This window comes from Scomber japonicus, chromosome 23 (assembly GCF_027409825.1).
Source record: "Scomber japonicus isolate fScoJap1 chromosome 23, fScoJap1.pri, whole genome shotgun sequence".
In the NCBI taxonomy this organism is placed as follows: domain Eukaryota; kingdom Metazoa; phylum Chordata; class Actinopteri; order Scombriformes; family Scombridae; genus Scomber; species Scomber japonicus.
In genome coordinates this window covers 4201967-4215127 of record NC_070600.1, presented here as the reverse complement: position 1 = coordinate 4215127, position 13161 = coordinate 4201967, and the positions used below count along the sequence as shown (strand labels likewise).

The following is a 13161-nucleotide window of genomic DNA, read 5'->3' as shown; positions in this document are numbered from 1 at the left end:
CTCATCAGGAAAATACACACTTAGAACCATTTTCTTAAGTATATTTTTTGGGGCTTTTTGCCTTTAATGTACAGGTTAGTAGAGAGAGACAGGAATCTGGAGGCAGAGAGGGGGGAATGACACGCAGGATAGGACCGCTCGGTGCGGGATTCGAACTGGGGTCGCCTGCAGCGAGGACTGTAGCCTCAACACATGGGGCAGGTGCTTTACCCACTGAGCTATGCTCTACCACACTTAGGACCCTTTTCAGCATGTAATCTGAGTCCAATGACATTACTGGCCTTTACATTCACACCTGGTCTTAATGATTTCTATTATTCCCGCACTGTGATTGGATCAAATATGTAAATTAGGTAGGTAGGGCTTTAAAATACATCAGCATTTCAGGTTAAGGAAGTGATGCGGGATACTATCAAGGGACCGCTAGGAGATGCAAGATGATGGTCACTTCATAGATCGAGACAGCCAAAGGCTTCTGTTGGCTACTTTCTGGTAAACTGCTATTATAACTGAACCTTCAAGAAGGGTATTGTAGTCAGTTGCTACCACTGATGTTAGCACAGCTACCCCCAAGCAGGTGAGCAAAGGGAATATCTAGGACAGAAAAGCACCAAACTATAAGTTGCTGTTTGTGCTGGTCATATCACAGCCACAAAAAATAGAGTCCTAAATCATGTACGTATGTGGTTATTAATATGCACTAAGGTCTGCCCACATGGGAATTTAAACAACAACATTTTATGGTGAAAATAATTCAGTTGACTGGACCTGTCACAATTATTGGATTTGCTTTCAGTCTTTTCGTGTCAAGTTCAACATTGAATTTGCACTGTTGACCAATGGCAAACTTTTCTGACAGAACCAGAGAGTATACATTTCCCTCATCTATTCATAATTAGCGCACTGCGGTTTGTTTGTGTGGCGAAAACTGAGGCTGTTAGCAGTCCGCTGTCATATCAGTAACAGTGTGATATTACTGTTGGTCCATTACTAGTCTACGATGCTATCAGTAGACACTGTTTATTTATAGATCCTCATGATGTTTATGGTATAGTCAGTCTCAGACCACAGCAGGCGCTTGTGGGCTTTTCTTTCTGTGGCTTAGGAGGTAGAGTGAGAAGATCTGTAGTTCAATTCCAGGCTCCTCCAGTCTGCATGTCGAAGCGTCTTTAGACAAGACACCGAACCCCAAATTGGTCCCAATGGCGCTGTATGAACATGTGTGTGTGAACAATTAGAACCCTCAGATGAGCAGTTTATACTTTACCGTCCATGGCAGCCTCTGAATGGGTGAATGTTCTTGTGTAAAAGCACTTTGAGTGGTCTGAAGACTAGAAACGGGCTATATAAGTACAGTTCATTTACCATTCATACTCAAGCCATTACCAGTCAGTGATCACATCAGTAGCTCATAGTGTTTTTCCAGTGTGTGTTGGTTATGATCTCAATATAGGTCCATCCCAGTCAGAGATGTACTCAGATGGCAGAACAAGACTCTGATTGCAGCTACACTAATCAGCGCTTCACACTTCTCCCGCTCTCATTACCGCTAATGAGCCGATCCACTGAACCCGGCGGGCGGGGACGGGGGGGATGTCGACTCAGCCAATTAGAGGTCTGTTTGTTCAAATAAACACAGCCATGGTGGGATAACATGGAAGGAGAGAAGGCAGAGGCTGTGGGCATAATGAAATATGAATATCCTCAGATATAGCCTCTATAGAAAATCGAATTAACTGTAATTTGATAATTTGATCGCCTTAATAGCTTCTCTGTTGCTCAAATGATTGTTAATATTTAAGACAGATTGGTCATGGCTGCTGAACATGCATGCATGCTTGTGTGTGTGTGTGTGTCTGTGTGTTGGCAAAGACTGGATGGCACATATTACCATTCATAATGAATGCGGAATGTCAGCCATGCTGTTTGAAGTGGTTATACTTGGCGCCTTTTGACTGAGTTTATTGAAAAATGTAATATCAGGTTTGTTTATTGTGAATATGCTCATATCTCTGTCTCCCTCTCTCTCTCTCTCTTTCTCTCTCCCCCCCCCCCCCCCCCCCTCTCTCTCTCTGCAGAGACAGGAGAGCAGGGAAGTGTTGGTGGGAATGTTGTTTCTGGTGTTTCCCTTCATTCCTGCCAGTAACCTTTTCTTCAGGGTGGGATTTGTCGTGGCCGAGAGGGTTCTCTACATGCCGAGGTGAGTTTATGTGTATGTTTATCTGTGTGTGGGCGGTTGAATATTTATATGCAGCTGCCCTCCCAGAAAGGCTAAATATGTATGTGTTATTCTGAAAATATTATTTCTTCTGGCACTGTCTTGATTTATTAACCATAATTTGAACTAAACCTGAGCATTTATTGCTTTGAGGGATTTTATCTGTCCTTCCTAAAGCCCTGATCACACTGGCTACACAATGTGCAACACAATTTCATTTTGTTTATCTCACCATTCAGTAGTTTCTTAGTTAAAATGTGTTAAAGAAAAGATGTGGGAGAAGTTTTTAAACTTTGTGCCCAGGTAAATTCTCCCAAACAGTTTTTTTTTCATCATGTTGTTTTTATAGTCATAAGCTATTCTTGCTATCACGGCAAGGCACATGTATCTGTATGTTCAATAACAAGGCAATTCAAAGTGCATAGATAGATAGATAGATAGATAGATAGATAGATAGATAGATAGATAGATAGATTGAAAAGCAACACATGGCAAAAATAAACAGACATTTAAATACAATTAAAAGTCTTAAATTGGAAGTGAAATAAAGCTAAAAGAGAGTAAACCAGATAAAAACAGGAGAATAAAAAGTTACATTGTGAGATATTGACCCTAAAACTTAGATTCAATGAAAAGCATTAATCACTATCAGTAATAATAACTCTCTACTTATCAAGTTAAAGCCTCTATACATGATATGTCAGCCTGTCCCTGATAAAAGTCCTCAGACCTTTTATTTATTGTATTACAATGTGTTATATCAGAATAGGTGTCATTATCGTGATATGAGATTATGTTCATACAGCCCAGACCTAATCTGTAAACCAAACAATTAAAATATGACTTTAGATGTTACAGAATACACTGACCAATGTGACATTATAAGCACCATTGTTGAAAAAAGTTCAGACCAAAACTGTGTTGGTAGTGGTAGTTAATTCAGCAGCACATGTCTAAAAAATGATATCATACATTCTGACACAAATTGATGGGAGAGTTAGGAGAACATTATCACTGGCTGATTATGAATATAAGTCACGGTCAGTTGATGTTGACAGCAGAGAGACAAAATACAGAGTGTGGAGCTGAAGTGTTTGTCTTTTGATCAAATTGCTGTTATTTCCAATGAGATTATTTTGAACCCATTCTATTTTTAAAACTGGATTGTTTTTGATACTTACTTTGATTTCATATATAATTCTCTTAAGTGGAGCCAAACATTATCATTTGATGAAGTATGTTGTTGTTTTTTAACTGAATCAGGGGATTCACAGTCACTGTATTGTAGTTAATTGCTGTTGTGTAGTGTATGTTGGACATTCCCTGTCTGTCAAGCACTGTGATAATCAGCTGATTGAGTTTGACACTCCTTTCAACAATCAGCCAGTTGATTGAGGTGGTAGCTAACTGCACATAGTATCAACTGCTGGAAGTTTGGAATTTTTCTCATTTTTCTTCTTTTGCTTTTGTAGCTGAAATACAGTGACTTTAAGTTCATTTTGATATCTTGATGTCGGCTCCTCTTACATCAACTGGTAAGAACGATACTTCCATATGTGGAAATTAAGATAAACCTAACACAGAGGTGTCTAAATGAAAACAGAAAGTAAATATGAGAAAAGAAACAATATGTTCTTACACACAGATATGATGCTTTTTTGTTTTTATATACTACTGGAATCTGAACCATTGACATCACTAAGCAAGAGATACAGTAATAAGAATAAAAGGTTAGACAATTTATTAGACCCATAGATCTAATGAGAATCTGTCCATCATTCCCTCTCTCCCCAACTTCCATTGCCACTCTCTTTCCATCTCTCCATCATTAACTCTAACCCTCCATCCGTTGCTTTTAGATTTGTGTTTTACTCCCATTCATGCTCTTCTTCCACTTTATCCCTCCATCCTTATTTCCCTCAGTTTCTTTCCAATCTCCACCTTCTCTTAGTCTTCTACTGTAGTTTTTCTTTGATTTTCTCTCTATTTGAGTTTTCGCTGTTAGTTAATCCTTTAGGGTTTGTGATGCTTTCGAGTGTGTAAATGTTTCCCCGTGAATCATGGGATCCTTAGGGGGCTGCGGGTGACCTTGCTTGGGCTTAGTCTTCCCATGGGGTCTGCACATAGTAAATCCTCCCTCCGAGCGGGAGGCTTTAGCTGAAAGCAGATGCCTTCGGGGGGTAGAGGTCAGACAATCCCCTGACTTGATCTCACTCAGCGCTCATTTAACCTGCTGCATGGCTAATTGCAGTGTAATTGTCCACAGACGCTTCTGCTGCTTCCTGAGCTCAATTCAAACACCAGCTTCTCCCCCGACTCCCAACTCCCTCTCTTCCTCTCTCCCTATCTGTTCTGAAAGAACCCAGGCCTGCCTTCTTTCAACAGGGAAGCAGCCGTTCATGCAGATGGTTAGAGCATAGGAAGCCTAATTAGCCAAGATGCATTTTAAACATTAGTATACAGTATGTACATATGCAGCGGTTAATGGTTTCATTTCATACATTGCAACTGTCAGGATGCTTTGTGAATACAGCAAGAATGTGCCTAAAATTGTCAGTTTATTATAATATAAAATAGGAAAAAAAGTATAATATTTGACCTGATGGATGCATTTGATAAAGGTCCACTTACTAATGTTTTTAGTGGAACCTTAAACCACATCTCAGTCTCCACCAGTAAATGGAGTTGGCTCAGTTTGTCCATCACATGGTAACAGGTGGTTGCTGTGCTGTCAGATGTGAGTCGGTTCTTATTTTATTGCTGCATCAATGGTGTATCAATGGTTAGTTTCCTCCTGATGAGCAGGTTGGCACCATGTGTGGTAGCTCCTGTCATCAGTGTATGAATGTGTTTGAATGGGTGAATGTGATATGTAGTGTAAAAAAGCTTTGAGTGGTCATAATGACTAGAAAAGCACTATATAAATACAGTCCATTTAGCAATCACCATTTATAGTTGTAATTATAGTTTCCAACAACAAAGTCACTATATAAATCCAATAATCTCCTTAGTATAAAATAATTCTAAATAATATTCCTGACATTAAAATAATGACTAAAGTTTAAAAACCATGGAAGATAATAATGGCTCTGTGTCAGTCCTTCATCATATGCAGACGATGTGATTCACTATCTGCAGGTACTGCTGGTAGACAGGAGGAGCTGGTTTGGGGTGAAGGCCTGTGAGCTCAGCTGGTAGCTAAGTTTACAAGAATGTGCTCAGTTTTAAAAAACATTTTAGATAAGTTGACTATATATAGCCAGTGTGCTTTAGTTTTAACTTCTTCATAACGTATTGCTCTTAACCACTAAAATGTAGCAGAGGTTGAATTGCAGTCTGAAGACAAAGCAGTTGAATATATCACTATTCAACAGTTTCGATTCATTATTAATAAATTCTTATTGGCTTTTTACAAGCAAAGGTTTTATTGGAGTTACAGTGACGAAAATAGAGAAGTAATCAGAGTAACAAATTCGTCAAACTTGAGTAAAATATACCTTCCACTTCACAGTTTCATTCTTTCTGCTCTGCTGCCCACACTGTTGGTCTGTGTCGTGGTTTCTTGGGTCCAGACCAATCCACAGAGTTGACTGATTGTGTTCTGACAGCACAGTAGATAGACTAAGGCTGTTGTCAAGCTGTGCGCCGGAACCAAGGAGGAGTATAACTAGACAGTGCTGATTAAATATTTATCAAGATTCTGTTCCTGCTTTGCTTTTTTCTTTGTCTTCTTGCCTTTAATGTTTTAAAAAACAGATTTCAATGTACTGTTTTAGGTATAATGTGAGAAAGTGTGTGAACCAGTCATGTTTCAAATAGACGAGCCAAAGCCAAACACGTTCCACTTTTTAGTAAATCATCCACCACGCCACAATGAGCCGGAGCTTTTGGTGATCAAATCAAATCACCCTCAGGACGAAAATTATTAGAGTGAAGGCAATGTCAAACTGAAGATGGAAATGAAGTGTAACGAGTTGACAGTTGTCAGTTGACAGGATTGTGGAGCCCAACCTCCCAAATCATGTTTTTTGATCCGCCTAGATTTAATTTCCTGGTTTCCTCAAGTACCAAATTTAAAGATACTCTGTATTCTTGCTCATTTAGGGCCTAGGAAGAGTATTTCTTCCTCTGCCACAATTGTGCTTCCTTTCCTCCCATCCTTTAACTGTCCTCTACCACCATCCCCTTCCTCTGTATATTCATTCTGTTCATCTCCTCCTTCCATACATGGACAGGGGAGTTTCTTGTGATTTCCATTCAGACAGGTTTCCAAGCTCTGCAGGGGGGGAGGGGAGGTGTGAGTCAGGAGCATTTATAACACCCACTGCAGACCCATAACAACAAGGTCAACTCAAAAACAGCACATAGCACTGTAGTAGCAGATTATACCAGTGCAGCTTGGGCATGTGTGTATATCACAGCGTTATTGGCTCCAGACTTTGCTGTTATTTTACCGTGTGACATATGAGCATGAGCATCATCGCTGCTGCGGCTCATCAGGCCCAACACAGTAGATTAAAGAGGAAAGTCTCTGCTGTTAAGTAAATCTTTTAACTGCAAAAACAACCCGACTCAGGACAGAGGAAATGTTTCACTGGAGGCAGAAAAGCAACTTTACAATTGACTGCTGTTTGGCTTCAATGGAGAGAAGCTGCTCAGTCACATAAGATGCAGTCACTCTTATAATACAACTACACATACACACTGTTTGTCAGTTTTCTTCACACATGATCCCTTCTGCTGACTATTCTCCGGTGAGTGCATTGATTGCCAAACCTCCGAACCATATCTTATCTATATTACATGCCTGAAGTCAACCTGAGCCCCTCACCTCATTCCAGGCTCCACTCTTAAACTCTTACACCTGGCAGACACAGTTCTTCACCAAAATTACACTCCTCCTCCTCCAACTCCTCCTCACTGCAGTAAGTCGCTCGATACTGAAAGCAGCAGTATAAAACACACATTGACAGAAGCCCTTTTCAGTGACATCAATTGATTCTACATTTGTGTTTCAATGCCAAGTCCTTTCTGAAAACAGTGTAATGCTAAAATATGAAGTCCATTTTATTCTCTGGATTGTTCCTGTCCAACCGTTGACTCATCATCATTGATTTCAAAAAGGAAGAAATCATTTGGATGTAATCAACTGCTGTCTGAATCATAGACTGTATAGAAGAAATGGACGTAACATCTGTGACGTCATCCATTGGTTTGTGGACTGCTGCTTGGAAGCCAATAGTTTCGGATCTGGGCAACATCATCTTGAAAATTTCAGGTGCATGCCAGGAAAAATAAAAACATGGATTCTACTTATATGGGCATGAGGCGGGGCCATGGGCGGAGCGGGGGAGGTTGCGAGGGCTGGATGTCGAGGACATTGGGCAATCAACCTGTCAATCACGACGTAGCCACACCCTAATGCATACCCTGCTTTATCGTCAAATCTAAAATCAGGGAGGCCAAAATTTCACAAATGAACATCATACTGCATTGAAGAAGGCTTTAAACTAGCGATTGAGACCATAAACACATTTTGAAAACGTTTACTGAGGTTAGAAATCAAGTGAGAAGTTGGTGAATTCTCCATTGACTTGTATAGAGACAGTCGCCTCCTGGTGGCCTTTTGATAGAATGCAGTTCTAAGTTACTTCCGCGTTAGCCTCATTTCAGAGGACCGGAGCCCCCGCCTGGTCTGAATATAAGCAGGGGGGAATCAAATCCAAGTCTCAGAGGTTTACTTGATATATTTCAACTGCATGTAAATTCTGTATCGTTTCCTGTTTCTCAGAGTGTGTGAGTGTGTATCTACTTATAACACTGACTGGCAAAATCAAAGAAAGAAAGAAAGCTACATTTAAAAAAGTCCAACCCACATACAAAAAAATATCTTAAACCTGATCATACACACCAGCAGGGGCAGGTGTCACATTGCTAAAACCCTATTTGCTATCTAGTATGATAATATTATATGCACCAGGGTCATTTGCAGAGACGTGGGTATGTGGTGATGAATGCACAAACAAGCTACAATCCAACAGGAGATCGAGGAAGATGCCTTTGAGAATAAGTTCCTTAACATTCAGTCCCACGTTCCAGCTGACACGAGTGCCATGCGGCCAGCAGGTGCACGAAATAACAATTAAGAATCTAGCAGATTACTTCTCATGGTTCATTTTTCTCTAACTAACGAGAGACATCATTTGATTCCAAATGCAAAATGTTCAATCAAATTACTTCCCATATGTGTACCTCCATGTGTGCATACCTGTGTGTGTGTGTGTGTGTGTGTGTGTGTGTGTGTGTGTGTGTGTAGCATGGTAATGTTTGTGGGTGGGAGAGGGGGAGCACTTGTCTACGAGCTGTTTTTTTCACAAGACTGTGTATGATAATCTAATTTTCTGCCATGTTCATTCACACTCTGTCAGGTTTTACCGTCACACGCGCTGCACACACACATGCACACCCATAAATAACAGTACTATCAGTCCTGTCAGTGTAGCTGTTTTGTAGCTATTGCATACACTATCATTATAATCTCGAGTGTAGACTGCAGTTTGTTTCGATATATACAGTCAGCTGTACATATACAGTAACTGTCAGTAGCATGTACATTGGATTCCAATAGTGGCTGCAAAATTACACATTTAATTATAGAAACTTACTGTATGAAATATTGGTTGTGGATGTACATTATAGGTATATTATCATTTCATATGCCAATATAGCACATTCATGAAATAAATAAAAGCTCCGCAAGTAAAACGACAAGAAGAGTAATTTATCAGTGTAATCCACACAATAGAGGGACAGACTGCAAATGGCTAATAAACCAGAGCTGGGGATTGTACGGCCCTATGGCTGCCCCTAACAGAAAATGACATCACTATAACCAGGAAAAGACAACACTTATGCCACATCACGAAATTACAATATTTAGAATCTGAGTCAGTGGGTCTGTTTGAAACCACATACTTTCTACTACTCGTACTAACTCTGATGTCATTTGAAGTATGTAGTGTTTTTCAACTGCGTAGTATGTGATTTAGAATATGTGAGAAGTTCCCGGATGATATACTAGATTCACCAGAAATGCAGAGTATGCATCACTCAAATTATGCAGTAACTGCAATGTAACTTCTGAAAAAAACCCAAAATACAAACGTCACAGATCACCTCGGTGGTTTCAAGTTAGCTACAGCGAGGGTATGTTTGCTTTCTGTTTTCAAAATAAAGGCACCAATTCTATCGTTATGGTTTTCTTAATAATGAAAGGTAACAGGTGTTTTATTTTGTGAAAATTACCGGAAGTGCGTTACTCGCTACGGCTAACTTGAGTGGCTCCGAATTCACAGGAAGGAAATAAAATTAGCGTCACATCGTGGATCTAAAAGGCTACTTTACTTTCTCCCTAAAAAGGTTAGAAATGTGGATAAAGTGGTATATTTACAGAGTTGGAGCTAAAATGAAAACAGCTTCAGCCTGCTGATTTCAGCTCTGGTACGGACGAAATGCATTGTAGGTTATCGTGTAGTTTACTACAGTGTAAACGGTCTGCTTACTATCTGGTCGTTTAGTGTGTAGAGTGTAGGATGGAAGTATGTAGTATAGAAGTATGTAGTATGCGGTTTTGAACACAGCCAATATCTAGTCTCATATCATGATATCAACATAATATCAATAAATAAGATGCTGTAATCACATCAAAATTCTACACATGTAGGCTTGAATAGAATATCTCTGACCAGTCACGAGCCAGACAGACATTGATATCTGGATAGCAAACATTAGCAGAACACAACCTGGGAATGACCGATGGCTGCATACACTGTTTGTCTGACATAGCTGACAGGACACACAGGGAAGAACAGAGGGAGGGAGGAAAGTGCCCAATCTGGTTAATGTCTACATGCTAATTTAGGGATGGATAGGGATAGATGTGGTGAAAGAGTGGAAACAGAGAGAGGGCTGGAAGGTGTAAGTAGCTGCTCTTTTCCCTTTTATTCTGAGTTTTTCTGCATGTTGGTGATTATTTGCCATCAGCTTTGTTGGTGTTTGGTGCTTGTCTACATCAAGGTACTTTTATATGCATTCTGAAGTATCACAGGGCATGCATAGAAATTCAGTAATTAAAATTTCTGTTACGGCTGGCAAAACGATTCAATCACTCGACTCACATAGAAATCTTGATCAAAAACAGTGTTTACTTGCAAAAGTTCGGTACACAGGGAGTCAGGCAGAGGATCAGGCAATATATTCAGCAAGAAGAAGACAAAGAAGAGGTCCAGGTAAAACAAAGCAGAGGCCAAAAACACCAGGAAAAAGATTGGACTGCTTTACATTACGTACAAAGATAAACTGGCCCTGAGAGAGAGTCTAACAGACTAAGCTAAAGCTAATCAGCTAATCACGGCAGTATAGATAATCACACAGACTGGAAACAGATAATGGCAGGAAGTGAATCTGAAATCAGATAAGGAGGTGAGTATTAAAGAATAAAACATATGAATGAATAACGTGAAACAATATAAAACATAACCTAGAGAGCAGGATGGGACATCCTCACTGTCATATAATGTTTAGACATGAGGCGGTTGACTTGTCGAAAAAGAAAGAGAAACACATCTGTTGAGTTAATTATAGCATGACTATTTATTCCATCTGTTCTTCTAATAATTAGAAAGTAGTGGTGACAGTAGCTGACTTACAGTTATAACGATTCCTCAACACTTTGCAACACCGCCTGGCTGATTTTTCTCATTTTATTCAGTCCTGTTCATATACAGAAGAAATGGAGTAGGTTCACCTCAATTTATTTCATAGAGCAGAGATATCCAATTAAAATTAACTGAAGTCCAATTTGTCAAAATGTCCTCAAGTGAATGTCCAGAACATCATAATGTCTGAGTTCTTTTTCAGTAGCTTGAAGTAGCATTGTAGTTCCATCAGCATCTGTGTCTAGTGGCTAGATTGTAGACTGTCAAATAAATACAGTAGAATTCATTTATTAAAATAAGAATTAAAAAAAGAATAAGATAAATATTGTTTCTTTTCTTTTTCTCGGTAGGTCTATTATGACCTCTGTTCTACAACATCAGAAAGGTTTCAATAGACTTTCTTGACATCTGGACACAAACATGCTACTGTCTTTGTCCTGTGGTTCCATCAAATGAGTTCAATTCATTCTCAACATGGACTGTTTTCAGACTATGTTGACAGTGCTGACACTTGAGGGAATAAAGAGAAACAAACCAGTATCATCTTGGAACACAGCATCCAGTTCTGTCTGAATGGGTGAGCATCTGTCAGCTAGTCCTTCACAATCATCCTGCCAACCACGGCTCAAACACTTTCCAGCTCTATGTGTCCATTAGACAGACAGTTAGAAATAACTCACTGATATAAACATTTAAACATATAACCAACTCAAAATACTGAAATAAAGTGACTATCATCAATATATTTATAATAACAGTGCATCAAATGTCAGTGTGTAATGTGAGATGTGGCTCTACAGCTCCTATCAGCTTTATGGAGCTTCATAGTGAGTTGAGCTGTCCGAATGCAACTTTATTGTTCTGCTTCATTCTCAGTGCTCTCATAGCGTCATTTTGGAGAAGAAAAAAAAGAAGCACTGTACACTACCTGCTCAGCACCAAACAGAAAACAGACACAGTTAGCTGTAGACATAGTGGAGCATTTAGCAACTAAAGAGCCATATATTTCCCTCAGGAGTTGGTAGAGAGCAAAAATAGAGTTAAAAGAGAGTGAATTTTGGACTTACATGTCTCTAAATGAATGATAATGTTGCTCCCTAACTACTGGATGTGGAAATAAGCTCCAAAGCATCAACTTAAAAGATGATAATATGTAATAGTTGTGTCCACTACTTGTTTTTACTGCCCCCAAGTGGCCAAAAAGTGTATACAACTGTAGAGCCCGATGGATATGGGATTTTTGGGGCCCATGCTGATACCAGTATTACAGTAGGAAGTAAAACACTTCTGGTATCAATATACGGCTGACAATCTTAAATATAAATATGTGGTTATCAAACTCTTGTGACAAAGCAGGCTGTGATATTTTCCAGTTTAACTATGAACTTTATTTTATAAAATGTTAAACAACCAAATACATGTACATATATATATTAAACTTGAATCAAGAAAAAGGATAAAAATGAACATAAAACTTTGCCTATATACCTTAAAAATATATTGGCATATCAGACAACATATATGCAGATACTGATATATTTACGATAGGCCAGTATCAGCTGAATGATAAATCAGTCTGGCTCTATCCAAGTGTGTGTAAAGTAATACTGACAACTGTAACACACTGTCTGATATGAATGGATCCAGTGCTGTTGAACACATGTTGAGTAAAGCAATATCATACACACACATGTAACGCAGCCTTGCTTGTTCTTCTAAGGAACCAATAAATGATAAAGTACACTTAAACCAGCAGACTTACATCCAGCCCTTATTGTTCCTCTCTCCTGTCTGTCTCTCTCCTCATGATTCTGTCTGTCTCTCTTGGGATTGTGCTCCTCTCTAAACTCTGCTCACACTTTTTTGGCCTTATCACCACACATTGCAAGTCAGGCAGGTCTAAGCCCTTCTTGATATTGTTTCTCTGTGTCTCTCCAAGTCTGCTGCTCGCCTGCTTTCCTTAAGCTGTGTGTGTGTGTGTGTGTGTGTGTGTGTGTGTGTGACCAAGACTGCAAACACGGACGACATTCACACTCAGCTTTTTTTCCCCCATGTAATCCAAGTCAGAGGATTTAAGGAAAATATTTGAGGTGTTGTGTTTTTATGTGAAGCCACATCAGCTGTCCATGGTGAAAATACGAGCACCTAAAGGACCTGAAGTGATTTAGGTTAAAGGGTCACTCAGTCATGCAGGTTGATTGATGAAAGCGATGACAGATATAAACC

The 13161-nt window shown here is 39.5% G+C and overlaps 1 protein-coding gene across 1 annotated transcript in view; it reads left to right on the top strand.

Annotated features, from left to right (window-relative positions):
- The window catches only part of tmtc1 (transmembrane O-mannosyltransferase targeting cadherins 1), a 207656-nt gene that overhangs the window by 125808 nt on the left and 68687 nt on the right, over positions 1–13161 (top strand). Inside the window, exon 8 of the mRNA XM_053314047.1 lies at positions 2079–2200. Within this exon, the coding sequence (XP_053170022.1) occupies positions 2079–2200 (122 nt within the window). The remainder of the gene's footprint in view (positions 1–2078; positions 2201–13161) is intronic.